The sequence below is a fragment of the Puma concolor genome, chromosome D4, assembly GCF_028749965.1.
Source record: "Puma concolor isolate L17-30 chromosome D4, mPumCon1.1.hap2, whole genome shotgun sequence".
NCBI classification, from domain to species: Eukaryota; Metazoa; Chordata; class Mammalia; order Carnivora; family Felidae; genus Puma; species Puma concolor.
In genome coordinates this window covers 3,072,916-3,091,722 of record NC_141679.1, presented here as the reverse complement: position 1 = coordinate 3,091,722, position 18,807 = coordinate 3,072,916, and the positions used below count along the sequence as shown (strand labels likewise).

Here is an 18,807-nt window from a genome sequence, read left to right as displayed (position 1 = left end):
TCTGGTACACAGAAGTCCTTGGTTGGTTTTTATTTACGTGGTCCTGTTCGCTGTCTAATTACGAGTCATGAAACTGACTTTTGTTTTCTTCCAGCATTTTTACGGGTTTAGTTCGCACACTTAGGTCACTGCCCCATTTTGAGGAAAATGATGTATATGGCGTGAGGCAGAAGCCCAGTTTTCTGTGGTGTTAGAAATCCAGCTGTCCCAGCACCATCTTTAAAAGTGTTCCCTGTTCTTTTAATGAACATATTTGGCCAAAGATTCACCACCCATAGATATGTGGGTTTATCTCTGGACTCCCGATCCATCCTGCTGGTTATCTTTCTCCTTATCCCACTACCATGCACTCTGGATTCTACAGAAATACCTCTGATTACAAGATACAACAGTCACAGAGCAGTCGGGATGAAAAAACCCTTACCCGAGAACACCACCGGCTTGGAGGACGCTCTTGCGCTCTGGGCGTGCTGCTTCTTTTCCAAGGCTGCCAGCATCCCCCCCAAATCCAGCTGTACTGGAACCTGGCTCTTCTTTCCACTGTTTTTAAAATTATTCTAAGGAATTAAAAAATAAGAAGTTTATTTAGAATACTACTTCTCACAACCCTTTACTTTGTGACAATCCTCTACAAGATAAAATGAAACAGATTCATGGAGACCATAAAAATCTTCTAAAAATTAAAGAAATCCCAGACGATGCCACATTATTATTTTTTTTTTTTAATGTTTATTTTTTGAGAAAGAGACAGAGTATGAGCTGAGGGGAGCAGAGAGAGAGGGAGGCAGAAGATCCCAAGCAGGTTCCAGGCTCTGAGCTGTCAGCACAGAGCCCGACACGGGGCTCGAACTAACAAACCGTGAGATCATGACCTGAGTCGAAGTCGGATGCTTAACCGACTGAGCCACCCAGGGGCCCCCCATGTTATCTTTCACTATTACTGCCACGGTTGTTTATTTCCTCCTTCTCTCAGAGCCCTGGGTTTATAATGAAACCAGCAACATTTTAGTCTACGGCTACACTGTGAATAAGAGTGCATACTTATGGATAAAAAACCAAGACCTGTAGGAAGTCTGGCAACAAAAGTTTGTGTGAGGCTAAGTGACTGGTGTCACTGACTCACCCATCCAGTCTGCAACTGCCCAGGTGAGTCAACTGAATGCCGTGAAGTCATGGGGAGAGGATTCAAAATACACACAGCAGGTAAGTATTAACTTTAGGCACAGAGTGGGATATACTCAGCAAATGTAAGCTCTGTCTGGAAGACTGCTGCATGCATGCACTCCAGCACCCCCACTGCTGCCCTCCTGCCTGGACGAGGGCCCACGTCAGGGGCGAACACAAAGGGCCCCATAGACCTGCTACAGAGACCTCCGCAGGCAGGGATGGAAGGTGACCCAGTTATGACACGGGAATCCTGTTAATTTTCACACGGGCTGATAATTTTACTTCTAGCAAATGTGAAATTATTCCACCTCAAAAGGCGAAAGGACAACGAAGATGCTGGAGACGAGAGAAGACACCGGCCACGTGCAACCTCTCCATCTAGGTGGCGAATCCCAAGTTCAGCCCTGAATCCACCGGGGGGGGAGTGGTTCAAGGGGACCCAGCTCTTCACTTTGTATGAATCTTAGAGGCTCTCTTATTTTGGTTCCGTTAGACACTGCTGCCTCACAAAGGAATTCTTGTCCCCCCGTACCAGCAGCCTGTGACCCTCCTTTCTGACACAGCAGTGGCAGTCAGTGACCAAGTCTCAGTACAAAGATGACAAAACATTTGAGCTTAGAGCACGTTTATGTCAACATGCTGGATGTGATTCTCCAATGAAGGAATGAATCACAACAAACCACCTGTCTTGGTACATAAAGAAATCTGGAAAATAAGGTTTAGCCGAGCAAGAAAAGTTCAGCCTGGAGCGGTGACGGGTTCGACCGGAACATTACCTGTGGCTGCTGTCTGGATTGAAGTCGCGGAGATGCCCCTCGGTCCCTGCGCTCAGACGCGGCAGCCAGGCTGGGAAAGTCCTCGGCGTCCTGAGCAAACCACACACCCTTTAGCCATCCGCGGACCACGAGGAGCAAGTGTGCCTAGGTGCAAGCCCTTCCTTGCTCACGTCCTTCTGTCTGTAACGAGCCCCACACAAGTCCTCAAGGGCACCCACACCAGCCCCACACTGTCTGACTCTTAGATTTACGGAGCAATGTTGTAATCCCCCCCCCCCAACGCCCCGCCCCAGAGGGCAGCGAGCAGGGTCCTGAGGACATGGGGGCCCCTGACCCCCTGGGCACAGGCTGCAAGCGTGTTGGTCAGTCTAGACTCAGGAGACAGAACCTCCCTGTCTCGTGTGCTGACCCCAAGCTAGAAAATAGGGCAGGGGGCCTCTAACGATGACGTTCCCACCACTTAGAAGCATCTTGCGTGCTTCTGTTAACATCTCAGCTGAGTCGCAGAAGTTATGTGGGAAGCGAGGGCACAAACACACGAGCTCCTCGCTGGCACAAACCAATGCTCTACAGGGTCGTAGGTCTTCAAACGTGCGACCCCAAAGTCCTCGGGGGGGATGTTCCAGGAGCCCCGGGAGCCCCTAAGTATGCAGGAAAGCGTCAGGTCTGGCCCTGCGCTGGATGCTGAGACACACTTCTGCCAGCGCCAGGAGCCAGGCCACTGAGTCTGGAACTGAGTCAGAAGCCAGCACGACTCCGTGCAGGACACGGGCTTTCTTGGGGCGCCACAGGAAAAGAATTTACAGAGCAACACTGGAAGTTGAATGTAACTCCCTCGGCCAGGGCCCCCGATGGAGTTAGGGCATTCTAACTTTCTCTCCAGAGTAAAGCACATGAGAGTAACACTGCTGGATAGAAAAGCAGACCCCACAAAAGCCAGCAGGTCAAGGCAAGGGAAGACCAGGTGAACGAGATACTGAGGGTGAACGTGAGCCCCACGGTACACACGCTACCAGACCCCAGGCGGCAGTCCGTGTCTAGACTGCGCGCGCACTCTCACGCTCGCTGGGCGCCCGTGCCAACTTGGGGACCACGCCGGGCCACCACGGTGAAGGAGAAGGGGGACAACCGTTTTCTGTAGCACTGGGCAAAGACTATTAAAGAAAATAATGGAGACTTTCCCTTCGGAAGCCAGCACGAGCCCACGTTTCTATCACAACAGACCCACTGTTACGTCATACGAGGCGAGTCATAAATATAAATGTACTTCAATCCTTGGCGGCTCTTGAATGGTCAAAACTTCGTATTTCGATTTAGACTTTTCTTTCTTTTTCTTATGCTTTCTTGAGGCTTCATTTTGCTCAGGATCGCCACCTTGTGACGCTTTGGACTAGAACAAAAAAACAGCAAAAATCATGGGTTTTTAAGACGTTCACTAGAGTGCTTACTCCCATGAGTCAGCAAACTTGAGATATCAGGTTGTACAACCACAGGGCAGCTCTGCTCCGGGTTTGGCTCCTCGTCCCTATTTTCCAGAGAGCCAGCGTTCAGCAGAGTAATCGAGGAAAAGAAGTCTGCTGAAATAGTTGTCACATCCGGTTATTTTTAAACTGGTAGACGTGGACAAACCTACTTTTGAGCCAAAGGAGATGAATGTCTCTAATACCGACTCGAAGTCTTTTCAAACACTCGTGTGCCCCTTCCAGCACCACGGCCCGGTGGTCCCTAAACTACACATCGGAACCCCCTGGGGAGCCTCCGGATGGGACAACTGCCTAGGCCCATCCCACACCGGCTGATGTGACGCCACTGTTCCCACGCCCCCTCAGCCCCTTGGCCTTTCTTCAATAAGGTCAAATGCACCTTGGCCTCAGGGCCTTTGCACTCGCGCCCACACTTGGATGTAGGCTAGGACTGCACCGTCACTCCAGCTCAAGAGCAATGGCATCTCCTCAGAGCCTCTCCCCCTTCTTCCCCTCCGAGGCACTAACAGTACCTGTCTGCACAGCGCCGGACTGTCAGGACGGAAGCGCTAACAGAGCAGGGGCTCCAACAGAGCATCTGGGGTCCTGCTTCATCCCCAGCGGGGACTTGGCCTCCAGTGGTACTGAGAAGAAGGTTTACCTACTGACCCACGGGACCGGTCCGTGGAATCTTGTTAGTGAACAAGGGAACTGTGAAGGATGATGTGTACAGAATGACCCCATTTTTGTCTAAAAGAAAAAAACCTCAAAGAGCAAAACAAAAAAAATCTCTATTTGTTGATGCTCTGAGGACCGTGAGGTGTAGCTCACATACCAGGCTGTTGACACAGGCTTCCCTGGGAGGGAACAACAGAGGGAGGAGAAGACGACCTTGTTCACAAGCAGGTCTTTGTGGTATTACGTGCTGATGTAACACTATCTTGATAATAAAAATTCACAGCAGAAGGCTTCAGAGGGAAAAACCACTGTGACCCCGTTATCTCCGTTACACACGAGACCACGCCCTCTGGGTTATCAGACCACAGGCGATCCCAATTTTCTGGTCTCTGGCTTAGAACGCTTCTAGAACTTTCCTTGCGCCTATAATCAAAATAGAATTTTAAAAGAGATTCTGGGGGCACCTGGGTGGCGCAGTCGGTTAAGCGTCCGACTTCAGCCAGGTCACGATCTCGCGGTCCGTGAGTTCGAGCCCTGCGTCGGGCTCTGGGCTGATGGCTCAGAGCCTGGAGCCTGTTTCCGATTCTGTGTCTCCCTCTCTCTCTGCCCCTCCCCCGTTCACGCTCTGTCTCTCTCTGTCTCAAAAATAAATAAACGTTAAACAAAAAAATTAAAAAAAAAAAAAAAGAGATTCTGGGAAAACAAAACCTCTCCACTCTAAGAATTTAACTGAGCGCCAGGAAAACTGGTTCGGATGGCGAGACGGCAGCAGACGGGAAGCAGCAGCCAGAGGCCCACGCGCCCCCTCCTGCGGCCTGCGCCCAGGCGCCCCGAGCGCAGAGGGGACTCGGCCGCTCCGCTGGCGTCCTGCACACGGTTCACAGAGCCGTGAGGGCAGGCACACAGGTGTGACCTCACCGTACCTGTCGCCAGCACACCTTCTCTCCCTCGAACTGACCGTCAACGCACAGCTCCCGTTTGCGAGGGACAGTCTGTGACACTAGGGGTACGAGAGAGTATCCCCGCCCTCCAAAAGACGGGACGTCATTGCACTAAACAAATACGGCCGTGTTACAACCTGAAATAACGTACCAGTACACAATGAGATTCGAGAACAAAATCTAGACCCATAAAAAAGGCTCTTTAAGAAATGAAACGAGGGGACCAATAAAGATGACAGCTTCAAATTATTTGAAAGGAGAGAGAAACGTGGATTCTGAAATGCTATCTTACAACAAGAAAGCTGCAGTTAGCCAAGCATCACTGACATGCAGCTGATCCCACAGTGTGGAACTCAACTGTTTTACTGTTGAGTAAACAGGGAGAGCAGCTGGAATATCAACAGACGAAGGGGGGGGGGGCGAAGGAGCAAGCCTTTACACGCCAGAGCGTTAAGCTTCTGCCGGCGTCTCTCCTTCAGAGACTTCACGACGGCTCACGGCCACGGAGACCACGGGTCTGAAACGGACACGGCCCCTCCCTCTAAAAGCTCCTGCTCATGTTCCCGGACTGGGGTTCCACCTTCTCCACCACTCGTGTTCCCGGACTGGGGTTCGACTTTCTCTCAAGGCGCAAGTGGGACCAAGTCAGATCGGGACTACAGTATAGAATGGGACACTCCCCTAGGAGCTCAGAAGAGATGACGAGACTACCCGGTCAGTGGCAGAGAAGACCAACATAACCCAAGTGGGACACATACCTTTTTAGTAGGGTGGACGTGTTTCTCTTTGCAGGAAGGGTCCGCAGAGAAAACTTCAGAGGGTGACATACTAGCGCTTTTGGGGTCTGCTGATGAAGCAACCGTCTTTAGGTTTATCATGGAAGTAACGTTTTTAGGGGCCGGTGGCCGTTCTGTAGATAATGTCTGCCGAACAACATAACCCATTGGTGTCCAAGATAACTCTGCTCAAAGATAACCAAAATCGTTGAACAATCTCAACAGTAAAATAAAAAGACTCAGAAACTGCAAACACGTCATCATGTGAGGCGACTACTCAGGCGTAATTACACTCAGACTAGAGCTCTAAACCTTCTCCCGGAGACGACTGTACTCACTAAGCTCTCTTCCTGGAGCGGGCTGAATCCACTTGTGAGCCTAGGTGCTCTGCCCGGAAACCGGATTTCCAACTTGGGGGTGCAGGTGGGGACACAAACTGTAGTTCTGATTAAAAACTACTCCACGGTTAAGTCCATACGGTAAACACACGAGATCAACGAGGCAAAGAGGAAATCTTGGCCCTGACTTCGAAATGGACCTTTAACACCACAGGTCAAAGATCACGGATCTGAGCCACCACGGTAACTGGGATTTCTTGCTTTTTAGGTCTCAGGCCTAAGTACGGCAATGCCGCTCCTCAGGCGCCCACCAGACTCTGTGCGGGCACAACAGGCCCCAGGCAGGCCGTGGCTTCCCCTCGCCCCCGCCCCCGGCCCGAGGACGCCAGACTGAGCCGCACACCATCCGAGTCACCTCTTAAGTGAAAGCCATTACTGAACCACACACGTCCCAGACGTGAGAAACGTAAAAACATCTTCGGTCAGGACAAGCTCCTTAGACAAACCGAAGGCAGAATTACTGAACTCTCCGTGAATGTCACTTCTGGGACAGACCGACAGCTCTCAGTGGGGTCTGAGGCTCCCAACACCCCGGCAGGGCCCGCGGGGTCAGAACCGACGCCCCGACACACACAGCGGCCCCGTGCCTCCCCGCGCGCTCTCCTCCGGGCCACGGCCGGGCTTCCAGACAGCCGGGAGCTGGCTCAGCCCGCCCGACGGCCCGACGCTGAGGCCGAGCCGCGGGGAGCCGGTGGTCGGTGGAGAGCTGCGCAAGTGCAGAACGAGACTGCTCTCCTCATCGTGGGGTTTTCATCTTGAAAATGTTATTTTTCACAAAAACACACTGTTAACAGGTACCGGGGGACCGGGGTTACTTGTAAGGGAATGACTATTTTGAACCGAGAATACTGCCGATCCGGACAGCGGGCACACACACAGCAGCTCCCCGGGGCTGGAGGGGTCGTAAGGGGTCCTGGAGCCAGAACCTCGGAGAACCACCGGGGCAGGTGATCGATCGTTCAGGAAGCAGGTGATCGATCGTTCAGGAAGCAGGTGTTCCTGAGTCCATATAACATCTCACTTCATCGGACACGCTGGAGGCATCTCTCTAGAATTCTCTGCTCCCGCTTCACAGCCCCGCGCGCAGACGCGGGGGGCTCGGGGCTAGCGTCTGCCTCCCGCCCCGAGGTCTCCGGGACGGCGTCCGAAGGGGCCCCGGCAGCCGAGGCCCGGCACCCGACGGAGGGCGCAGCCGCTCTTACCTCTGGCGCACGAGGAGGGCCCGGCCGCGGCGCCGGCGGCCATGGACTCGGCCGCGCTCGGGCTTCTCGCCGCTCCTTCACCCTAAAAGGCAAACCGGCATTTTCCTGCTGTTGCAAAGCGAAAGCAATCGCTTCATTTCTAAATACGGCGTCCCTTGCCGTTCTTAAAATCTGCAAGATACGCGCGAATGAAAAATTCCAGATAAGTGAGGCGCCTGGGTGGCTCGGTTAGGCATCCGACTCTTGGTTTTCAGCTCAGGCCACGATCTTACGGTTTGTGAGTTCGAGCCCTGCATCCGGCTCCGCGCCGACAGTGCTGAGCCTGCTCGGGATTCTCTCTTCCTCTCTCTCTCTGCCCCTTCCGCACTCTCACGCTCAGTCTCTCTCAAAATGAATAAACTTAAAATGCTTTTTTTTTTTTTTTTTTAACAAATCCAAATAAATAATAAGTGCGAAATGCCAAACCTCACTCCTGTCAGGAGAAGCCGCCCGCCGAGCTCAGCTGAGCCCCCAGAGCTCCCTTCGCTGCCAGGCGACAAACTCCTGTGCGTTGCTTTTACGTGCACCCAGCAAGGGGATCGCCGCACACGTACCACACCCCTTGTAAAAGATCAGTGTGACACGACTTCCGCGCCAGCACACAAGTGCCCACACCGCCTGCGGCCGGGGGCCCCCGAGAGAAGGCGGGAGCCACGGTTCCCCACACCCAAAGTCCACCCGAAGGTCCAGAGACAACCCACGTACGTCTTGTAACCCACACACCCTTCTGTAAAGCCAAAAAGGGCCACACACGGAGCACGAGGCGGCAGACGACATGGGGGCAGGTGGGCACACGAAGACTGCCAGGTGACAGGCAGTGCTCAAGGCAAAAGGTAAGTGACACAATCAAATCTGAATGGGTTTAAAATAAATTCTAAAGCTCATATCCTTCAAAACTTTTCCCACTTTGCCATTTCATTAAATCTGAGCCCAGCAATAAAAAATAAAATTACTTAAACACAACCTGTTCTTCTAATAAATGTAACTTACACGCTCACCGAGGCCAATGAAACACCAGAAACAGCTTTCAAGAACAATCACGTAAACTACACATATCAATAAAGATTCGGCGCCACCGGTTTCCACAAAATGCTTACGACAAGGAAAAATGCCCAAAGTTTTAAAAACTCAAACATGGGTGCCTGGGTGGCTCACTTAAGCATCCGACTCGTGATTTTGGCTCAGGTCATGATCTGTTTGTGAGTTCAAGCCCCGAGTTGGGCTCTGTGCTGACACAGCGGAGTCTGCTTGGGATTCTCTCTCTCTGCCCTTCCCCCGCTCTTTCAAATTGAGGGGAATCCCCTTAGTTCCCACAACGTTCCATTAAAAAAAGATTTAAATGCTTAACACAGTTTCCTCTTGTACAACTTCAGACAAATACAGATGTTGAGCAACCTGAGGGTTGGGGTGCTCACCCCTGGAGTTCAGTTAAAAATCCACATGTTAACTCTGGACTCCCCCCAAAACTTGATTAGTAATAGCCTACTATTGACCGGAAGCATTATTATCGACCACATGAAGGGTTAACACGCACATCCCACATTAGGCTGTATTCTTATGACGAAAAGAGCTGGAGACAAGAGAACATTTTAGAGAATTACAACGAAAAGAAAATATGTTTACAGTACTGTACTGATTTTATCAGGAAAGAAAAAAAAAAAGAAAACTCCACAACTAGGTGGAGTTCAAACCTGTGTTGTTCAAGGTCAACTGTTTTTTTCTTGTGTTTAAAGATCTACTACTAAGGAAAATCTTCCTTCTAAAAGGAAAAATTTTAAACTCCACATGTAATTTGAGTGTGAACACGTCACAAGGCCATGAGTCTGTAAATGTCCTGACACAGCACGTGTGCCTCACTTCGTCCAGATCCGCAGTGCTCAAGCAGGAGCAGGTGACCACGGTAGAACGTGTCAGACCCTACCCGCTGCGGCCCTCCCCGGAGTCCTGTCCCACTTCCCTAGAGTGCTCACGGGCTCGGATACGCACAGAGCAGCGGTGATGCAGACGGGGGCCCCTGGACGCTCAGCTATCACACACACCCAGCCGGGGCCACACCAAGCGGAGAGACTTGTATATGAGGAGGCCAGCCGGCCCTCCCTGTCACAGCTGAGCCACCGGAAAGCGCCGCGGTGCGACAGGGACAGGGGCCACGTGGGGGAACAGTGGCTCTTCTGCCCGCCTCGGCACCCAAGAGCGTATGAGGAGGCAGAATGCCCGCTCCGCTCAAGGGGGAAGTGGAGGGGGGAGCCGCCCCCTTCCTGGTGTCTGTTCTCCTGGCCTTCCCGCCCTCCCACAACAGATATTTGTCACAAGCCGTCTTAGGGACTACTGACCTCATCATGTTTTTCCTGGAACCTGGATGAATTCAAACCGTGAGACCGAATGTGGAACACGGCATACTTTAAAGTCACTAAGCGGCAAACAAAACACACTTCCAGCCATCATTCTGCAGAGTCCGTGGACTCATCAGCGAGAGGTATGGGTCAAAGGCCAGAAAAAATCGGAAGCTACTCCCTGCAGTCCGAGATACTACTGTTTGACTACAACGACTTCTGTCGGTACCGCTAAGCGAGCTGCCCAATGCCACGCTGGCGCAGATGCTCTCGAGGAGCCGTGTGGGCAGCGGGACGCTCACCAGAACCGAGCGCAGCTGCAGCAGCAGGCAGCAAACACAGAGCGGCTAATTAGGGGATTCTTCTAGAACAGCAGCTGCACTCGGGGCCGCAGCCCACACAGAAGGTCCTCTGGCGACCCGCACACCAAGACCCACCGCCCGTGACAGCCACACGGGGGCGACGGGGGAAGAGGAATGGAACGGAGAGGAGGCCCCGCACTCACCTCTGCTGTCCCCGCGGCGGGTTCCCCCACCTCTCCCAGGAGAGAGAGGTCAGCTGAGGCGGAGCGCAGAGGCCCCCACCGGGGCTGCTTCCGTGTCTCTGCGATCTCCCTGTTCTCTGGACCCTGCAGTTCAGGAAAATCCATCCTGGTAAATTCAAACCCTGGTTTGGAGGCAGATGCACTTTTCTCGATGATTCTGGATTTCCTGTCCGTTCGTCTGTGATAACCATCTGTGTTTGCAGAATGAAAAGCGGGGTAAAGATGGAGGGGCCGTGCGCTGACCCGCACTCACGCTTCAACTGCACAGCAGGAAGTCTACTGCGGCTGACGCAGCGACGCGGCACTGTCCAAACGCCCTCGCTTTTGCTAGTGTTGCCAACCTGCGAGACGGTGGAAAACGGAAGGGACCGCAGGGGCCAGCTGCTCTGGCCCGGCCAACGGGCAGAAACAAGCAAAGCACACCGCAAACGTTGGGCACAGTCCTAAAGCCGATGAACGAGTTCCCTCAATCTAATTATGCTGCATCTATAGAGTTCTGAAAATTTACAGGGAGGCCAACGATTTTCTTTTCAGTGTCAAATCTTCCACACTAGAGAGGAATTTTGAAACACAGCAAGTAAAATTAAACCTGGAACCTCTTTCCCATTTGTCTCCTTCCAAAACAGATGAATACTAATGTGGGCTGCGACACCACGAAGCCCCTGCATTTAATCATGAGACCAGAGTCATTACGGTTAACTGTTCAACTTCCCTTTCACGTTCCCATGTGCCAAATGGTTTTGGAGTAAAGTCAACACAAAGAGAAAAGTTTGTATACCAAGTAATATGTTACACATGTAAAGAAGTTGACCGTTCCCAGAAAATAAAGCTACTACAAAGGCTTTAACTCTTGGGATGCCCAGGTGGCTCCGTCAGTTGAGCATTCAACTCTTGGTTTCAGCTCAGGTCATGATCTCACAGTTTGGGGAGTTCAAGCCCCGCGTCGGACTCTGCGCTGGCGGAGATTGGGATTCTCTCTCTTTTCCTCCCTTCTTCCCTCCCTCTCTCTCTCTCAGCCCTTCCCCTACTCATGCTGTCTCTTTCTCAAAATAAACTTAAAAAAAAAAGACTTTGACTCTATATAAATAAGCCATTAAACTGCACTAGTACATGATTTACGGGAAAAAGTACCACGCAGAATCGCTAACTTTTGGTCACAGCCTGGAACAGCAGTTTCCAAGGCCAGAGTAGACATGTCCCCTGGGTAACTACACCGCCCAGGTCTGCTACTGCTCACGATGGGATGTAAACAGGAAACTCTCCCACCTACTAAAAAGCGTCCCACATGAACAGTAGAGAAGCGACCTCAAGAACGAACATGGTCAAACACGGTAGAGGATGTGGCTGCAATCTGCTTAAGGACATGTTCCGAGGCCTGTGGTGTCACCTACTCGCCAAGTGGGTTCTTGCACAGGAAAGGGCACATCATGGAGCCTCCCCAACAACAGGTCCTTCCCCGGGGGGAGAGGCCTCCAGGATCCCACAGGAGCCCACTGGCCTCTGCTCTTCTCAGCGAGCATGCTCGCAGGAACCGGTGTACAAAGGACAGTGGCGTTTCTGGGGCGAACGGGGTAGGACGATATAACATCAGAGAGTCTGTCACCGTCACCTGATTTCAAATTAGAATCCGCGAGAATGTAAGTAGGATGTGAGCCTCTACCTGATTTTAGATCAGATGGCAGAGATCCGTCAGCCTTCTTGCTATCAAACTTTTGTTCATCATACGTTTTTTTCTGCAGGAAAAATTAAAAAGTTAACATGAATTAAGGAAACCTACCCTCATACAAAAGGCTTAAAATTGCAAATCTGTAACTATTCACAACTCAAACATTTCAAAAAAGCTTAAACAAAAATCAATTCTTAAAGACACAAAAGTGATAAGCGACACTGAAGTGTCACGTGAGAATCGACCAACTCTGCGTCTTAAACGCTCAAGCAGCCGACACACCACGGCACCTGCGAACCTTAAACACAGCTCTTGTGCCTTGAGGGAGAGCGCACACCTGCTCGCTCCGTGGCTTCAGGGTCTGAAATGCTCGGTAACAGCCGGGGTGGCCGTAAGCATACGGGGCGCCGGGCACCGGGCACACGCGCGGTGTAGACTCCACGGGGTAAGGAGAGTAGCCGCACGGATGGACAGCGAGCTCAGAGGACAGATACTGAGGTGGAAAAGCTGAAGCTCCAAAGGCCACATCTTCAGCGTAGAGTTTCTGCCTAGATAAAAAGGGCAAATTTAGTGACAGATGTCGTACCACAAACCAAGGAGCACTTCTGGACTAGACACGTTTCAACTTCTCACTACTGTTGAGGTCATTTGTTCTAGCACTGAAAGATCTGTAATAGCCAAATAAAACCTCCCAGCATTTCTTTCCTGCTCTGCGAGGACAGACGCAGACCCAGTCCCACGTGCTCGCAGCAGCGCTGAGGCATCCGTGACTGGACTGTGTCACACGTACGGCAAAGCCCAGGGACGCCCCAGCTCCTCACTCCCAGGGGGTCAAATGCTGGGGCAAGACTCCCTCAGCCACGCTGGCCAGCAGGGCCATCCAGACCACTCTCCCTGCAGAGGGGGCTCTAACAGGCCCTGCCGCCCAAACCCACCTGCCAGCCCCACCCAGAACCTGCAGGCAAATGGCGGCCCAGGAGCTGCAACCCCGCCAAGGACACGGGCACCAGACGCCCCATCTGCTCGGGCTGCCGAAATGTGACTTAACGCTGACTCTGTTAGCAAACATGGTTTTCAGCCAGGGGTTTCAACCACCTTGCAGTGAAAGCCGAACAATGGCGAAATGCTACGCAGAAGAGTTAAGACACAAAACAGGACCTTCTGAATCCCACAAATAAGCACCAGATGTGTCTGTGACTTCCCAGAGCTGCAACTTTTCTGGTGGAAAATCAGTGAAATCCCAGAGTGTGCGGGGCCACTGAAAGGCGGGAAAATCAGAGCTGATGAGCACACACCTGCATCACCTTCTCGCTGTTCAACGGCCAGAGGTTCAGGCACAGGTTCTGCTCTGCCGCAAGGAGGAGCCTGCGCTGCAGGAGAAGGGAGTCACCGCCCAGGTGACAAGGCTAGACCTGCTACACACTTACCAGAATGTTCACTGCATTCACGCCCACACGGTACCTAACTGCGGACAGCCTGCTATCACGGTCTACAAACCCACGACATTTTATAGTAAGCTCAGACCTTGTAAGATCTCCCACTAATTCTAGCAATTAACTACTCCTCATGTACCTGCCTCTGTGCACCTAGTCTAGTGCTGTACTCTGCAAAGAAAAAGATTCAAAGCTTCATCCCACTATGCTAACTCTAGATGCAAATCCGTTTTATTTTATCTGAAGCTCAGAAAATCTAATAGGGAGCAGATAAAAGTGAAGAATCTGTTCTTCAGAAGAGAACACGGGAAAATAAGACGGGTTGACAGCAAAAAAAAAATAGTAAAAAAGATGACGGCCCAAGTCCCAAAACAGGACAAATGAAAAGAGTGACGAAACAGGTTAGGAAGAAAAAGGGACGCAGGATCCGGTGGTTTTGAAGGCTGTGGTCATCCAGAAAATGTCCATCCAGGAGTCCAGAGACCTTGGTCCGGGTCCCGCCTCTGCTCACAATCTAGTCCCACTTTGCACAGGTCACCATTGGTCTTTCTTCCCACCGGAAAGTTGGTATTTTTCCTTCCAATCCAAGCCCAGTACAATTACGCGCAGAGAGCGCCACACAATCAGATGTCACAGAGACATCCCACGGCATCTGTTGGGGCTTCAAACGGCTTGTCGTAAAACTCCAGTTGCCACAAACTGCCCAGATGACCCTAAACCACAGAACACACCTCCCTCACACCCAGCGTCTCATCCCACCCCCCGCCTTTACACTGGCAGTGCTTCTACAGCTGGTATGCCCCCCCCCCCCCAGTCCCCATGCTCACACGATCCCCACTGAGCTCCCTGCCCACTTCTCCCCACCCCGTCCCTACCAACAGTCCCGAGTCTCCAGGACATCCTTCCTGCAAGCCCGGTCGCCTCCTCGCCATGCCATCTTCAGGGTCTGGCCCTCTGTCACATCACCTGAACAGCTCCACTGGTCCCATCCCACCTTCCAAAAGCTTGTCCGTGGAGGGTGCTCCCCTGCACTTTCCCTCCTCTCCAGTCAGACTCGGGAGCCCACACCTGTCCTCCTTCCCCCCAAGACCTCACCCGCACCTGCAGGCCCTTACCCTCGCCAACTCCGGGCCCTGCTCTCCCACCTACAGGCTGTCCCACCGAATGGCTCACTCTTCCCCAAGTGGCACTGGAGCACCAAGCTGTACAGCTAGTCCCCAAGCAGCCCCTCTTCCCACTCACACTCCCAGGAGAGACCGCACCACTGTGCATGCATTCAGCCGGAAATCACCACAGCCTCTCTCCCACCAACACCCACACGGACCACTGAAGACTGTACTCCAAGCAGCAGGGCTCCCCGTATTTTCTTCTCTAGCTTCGGTGCCTGCAACCCAGTCAAAGCCTTCAAGCCCCTCTCCCTCTGAGTAGAACAAGAATCCAGGAGTGAGCATAACAACACCATTTAAAACACAACCAACAGTTCCCCACCTCCTGCCTGAACCATGCAGGCTTCTCCCAAGCCCTACACCTGCTCCTTTGTCCTTGATGGTCGTGCAAAGTCTCGCCCCCAGTCCCTGCAGCCGGGCCAGGATGTGTTGGGCTCCAGCCACTGCTCCAGCCACCCAACAGACCTGAGCCACACTCTGTCCAGGACTACAGGTTCTCACTGCTGAGAGATTTTAACTTAAAAGCACCCACAGATGGGGCACCTGGGTGGTTCAGCCGGGTAAGCATCCGACTCCTGATCTCATCTCAGGTCTTGATCTCAGGATCATGAGTTTGAGCCCCACAATGGACTCCACACAGGGCGTGGAGCCTACTTAAAAAAAAAAAAGGAAAAAGCACCCACATCTCACAGCATACTGCAACACACTGAAAGGCCCAACGCTTGCCAACATCACAGCAGCTTTGGGGACTATGCATGAACACAGGTCAGGACAGACTCTAACTCTGGTTTGGGCGCTACCTACCTGAATAACTTTGAACACGTTTCTAGCCTCGGTTTCTCAGGTGTAGAAAGAACGTTACACTTCCCCGCCACCCCATGGGTTGGGACAAGAGCATGGAAACAAGTTCCTCATGGAAAATGCTATCCTTATTTTCATCAGAGGAGATCCCCATTTGCACAAAATCTGGCTCACGCAAAGACTTCTTAGCCTCCATGAGAACAGACCAGATAATCAGTTCTCAAATATGTGTATCCCCATTTTGTCCCCTTCAAAGGCCCCTGTCTTTCCTGACCCCGCCCCTCTGCTTTCGTGCCTTTGTCCTTGTTTTTTTCTTTTTTTTTTTTTCAACGTTTATTTATTTTTGGGACAGAGAGAGACAGAGCATGAATGGGGGAGGGGCAGAGAGAGAGGGAGACACAGAATCGGAAACAGGCTCCAGGCTCCCAGCCATCAGCCCAGAGCCTGACGCGGGGCTCGAACTCCCGGACCGCGAGATCGTGACCTGGCTGAAGTCGGACGCTTAACCGACTGCGCCACCCAGGCGCCCCCGACCTTGTTTTTTTCTCAGGAAGGAATACTGTCAGTCAATCTTTTCCTTGCTTATAAAGAACTTAAAAAAAAAAAAAAATCAAAGCTAAAAAAGGACAAGAGATAAAGAAACTTCATTTTTAAACTTAGCAATCCTTTAAGCCTCAATTTCATCTCCATTCATGCCACTGCCAGAACATTACTTTAGCTGCAGGAATGTTTTCCACCTTTATTTCGGGTAACTGGAATCCCACCCAGTACATGGCTTCGAATCCTCGGCACTGAGTGAAATATATCTCCTACTTTATCTTGTGAACCACCTAAGGGACAGAACAGCTCAAACGTGATCCATGCCAACCTTCCTTTTACAAAGGATGAAATTACAATGGAAAACCTGGGTACTCCTACCCTAGCACATAGAGGTAGAACCTCCAACCCTGTCAAAAAAAATACAACCTAGGGGCGCCTGGGTGGCTCAGTTGGTTGAGAGTCCGACTTCGGCTCAGGTCATGATCTCGCAGCCTGTGAGTTCGAGCCCTGCGTCGGGCTCTGTGCTGACACCTCAGAGCCTGGAGCCTGCTTCGGATTCTGTGTCTCCCTCTCTCTGCCCCTCCCCCACTCATACTGTCTCTGTCAAAAATAAACATTAAAAAAAATTTTTTTAATTAAAAAAAATACAACCTAAGTACATCAGACAGCTTGATAATTTTATTATTTATTCCAATTTTCATCTTTGAGAATACCACTGTAGAATTTATATGAAGTTTAAACTATTTTCAATCATACTATACAGACATGGAAAAGAAACAAGTATGACCCACATTAAAGGAGTGTAAAGACAATTCTCACATAAAGGGGATGCATACCTTACAAGTAAAACCTACAAGTACTCTACAGAACAACGCAAAACGTTTAATACGTGTTTTTCTAAACTCAGCTAATAACAGAAACCATTTTCTAAATACCTAAAGAATGAAATCTCAAGAAGGAAAAAGAAAACTTAAAAAACAACATAAGCCTCCTTTTCAACTCAAACGTAGAAGAATTTTATAACCCAAACTCGAAGAATCGTTCTCTCCAGGACGCTTATAAAGAAAAATGGTTAAAGCAAAACTCAACAATTTCCAAAGTACTATCCACACAAAGCAGCAGCCATGTTTGAGAGTCCCCACTCCTCCCCAAGCATGATTTTAAAATGTTAAACCTTAAACCCAAAGAGCAGGTTTCTTTGTCTGGGCTTCTATCTGCCGCCCATTCCCTGTCCCATCAGATACCTGATATGGTTTCAAACCCTATGCACAGATGATCCCTGAAATTAAGTTTCCTACTAACGAATGCAACGCAATCCCCATGCTTTCTTTGCCCCAAATGATGGCATGAGTGTGGAGAAAGGGAGAGTTGAGGTTTCCGTCTTGATGCAGGGCACAGTTAGGTGGTGCCACTGGCTCAGACCCTTCTCGGCTGAGGAGCATCCTCCAGTCTTTCGAGAACTTTAAACAGGTTAGGTGCGGTATATATCGAAGTCTAACCTCCCTCCATCGGGTCCCCAGGTACCACAAGACATTGAGAAGAGTACGTACTCAGGCCCCGGCAACTCCTGAGCACACGGATAATACGGGGATGCACAGCTAGGGAACACACGAGCTTCCGAAGACTCTGACCACACCACATTGAGCCCAGCAAATTTGGGGACAAACGGTTTGACATCTGCTGACAACTTGATGCCCTGAGGGAAAAAAAAAAGGGTGGAGAGGTGGTTAACTACAGACATTCTGAGGCAAGCCAAATGTGAACCAAAAAAACCCAAGAAAGCGGCTCGGTTCTAGCAGCCCCAGAAACGCTAATCCCAGTACCGTCCGTTGTTCAAATACCTCGCGCTCATAAAAATAATAATTTGTTCGCTAACAACTTCTCCCCCAACGCTTTTTATATTAAAAAAAAAAGTATTCTACCAAATATTACAAAGGGCGGGGAGGGCAGGCAGTGAGAGCGGAAATAAAATCCCATCCAGAACACGTAGTGAGGACAACTGACAGCGCCCCCTTCGCTCCCACCCGCAGTGCGGGGATTCCGACCTCTCTCCGCCTGAGTCCGGGAGAACCCACAACCGCTCGCCAGCGGCCAACGGAAACACAAACGCACCGCGCAAGTTTACCTCCACCGAATTTCTCAAAAGTTACATAAAACCGTTGCTTTTCGCTCGGCGAACCATTAAAAGCTGTCTTGTGGGGACGCAGAGGCAGGCTTTGCTAGAAATCGTCCTAGCGCCCCACACCCTTGGGACTTGGACGTAAAACCCGCTCCTTCGGTTTCTTGAAGCGCACTAACATTGACTTCCGCGGACGCGCTTACAAAGCACACTCTTCCCTTCGCGGCGGGCCGGCGGCGGCTACCGCTCCAGCGCACGTTCGCACCGCTACTGGAAGCCGGCCGCTCCCCTCCACGAGCGCGGCGAGGCGGCGCGGGGTCGCCTCCCCCGGGCACCCGGACGGCCTCCCTCCAGGGGCCGCGTCCTCCCCCGCTTAGGAGGCCGCCCCGCCGCCCCAGTGCGGGGCGCCGTCCTCACCTCGCCCGCGGGCTCCCGCGGCCCCTCCGACGCCATGGCGCACGGCTCGGGGAAGACCCTGCCCTCGAGGCCAGCAGCCGCCCCGTCGGCAGGTGGCACGGACGCGCTGCGCTCCTCCTCCCCGCTTTTCCGCCTTCGGAGAGGACGCCGGGAAGTGCGTCACAGAAACGCGCCCGGCCCCGCCCCGCTCCCGGCCGGAAGTGCGCAGGGCGGCGGCCGCGCAGGGCCCGCGTGGGGCGGGGCGGGGGACACCGGAGGCGGAGGGAGGGGCCGCGTACCACGTGGTGTGTGGAGCCTAGGAAAGCACGGACTTCCCGCACCCGGGAAGTGAGCACGGAAAATCGGCTC

General features: G+C 52.0%; 1 protein-coding gene and 1 long non-coding RNA gene across 10 annotated transcripts in view; both read right to left on the bottom strand.

Annotated features, from left to right (window-relative positions):
* SECISBP2 (SECIS binding protein 2) overlaps positions 1 to 18,617 on the bottom strand; it is a 41,934-nt gene extending 23,317 nt beyond the window's left edge. The window contains exons 1-10 of one of the 9 annotated variants that reach the window (XM_086684824.1): positions 18,460 to 18,617; positions 17,474 to 17,619; positions 12,282 to 12,531; positions 11,927 to 12,050; positions 10,279 to 10,508; positions 7,402 to 7,483; positions 5,784 to 5,986; positions 3,211 to 3,333; positions 1,944 to 2,033; positions 425 to 557 (exon numbers count right to left, since the gene is read on the bottom strand). In XM_086684824.1, coding sequence (XP_086540950.1) covers positions 425 to 557; positions 1,944 to 2,033; positions 3,211 to 3,333; positions 5,784 to 5,986; positions 7,402 to 7,483; positions 10,279 to 10,508; positions 11,927 to 12,050; positions 12,282 to 12,531; positions 17,474 to 17,619; positions 18,460 to 18,495 — 1,417 coding nt within the window. In that variant the 5' untranslated portion in view covers positions 18,496 to 18,617. Of the gene's footprint in view, positions 1 to 424; positions 558 to 1,943; positions 2,034 to 3,210; positions 3,334 to 5,783; positions 5,987 to 7,401; positions 7,573 to 10,278; positions 10,509 to 11,708; positions 11,902 to 11,926; positions 12,051 to 12,281; positions 12,532 to 17,473; positions 17,620 to 18,048; positions 18,418 to 18,459 lie in introns of those variants that run through there. The other 8 variants (XM_086684825.1, XM_086684823.1, XM_086684826.1 and 5 more) reach the window with 8 other exon arrangements.
* Positions 13,623 to 17,467, bottom strand: LOC147574661 (uncharacterized). The gene is made up of 2 exons (XR_015243388.1): positions 15,918 to 17,467; positions 13,623 to 15,685 (listed from the first exon to the last, which is right to left on the bottom strand). It is a non-coding gene; the product is annotated as an uncharacterized LOC147574661 (long non-coding RNA).
* Positions 18,618 to 18,807: the final 190 nt, after the last annotated feature.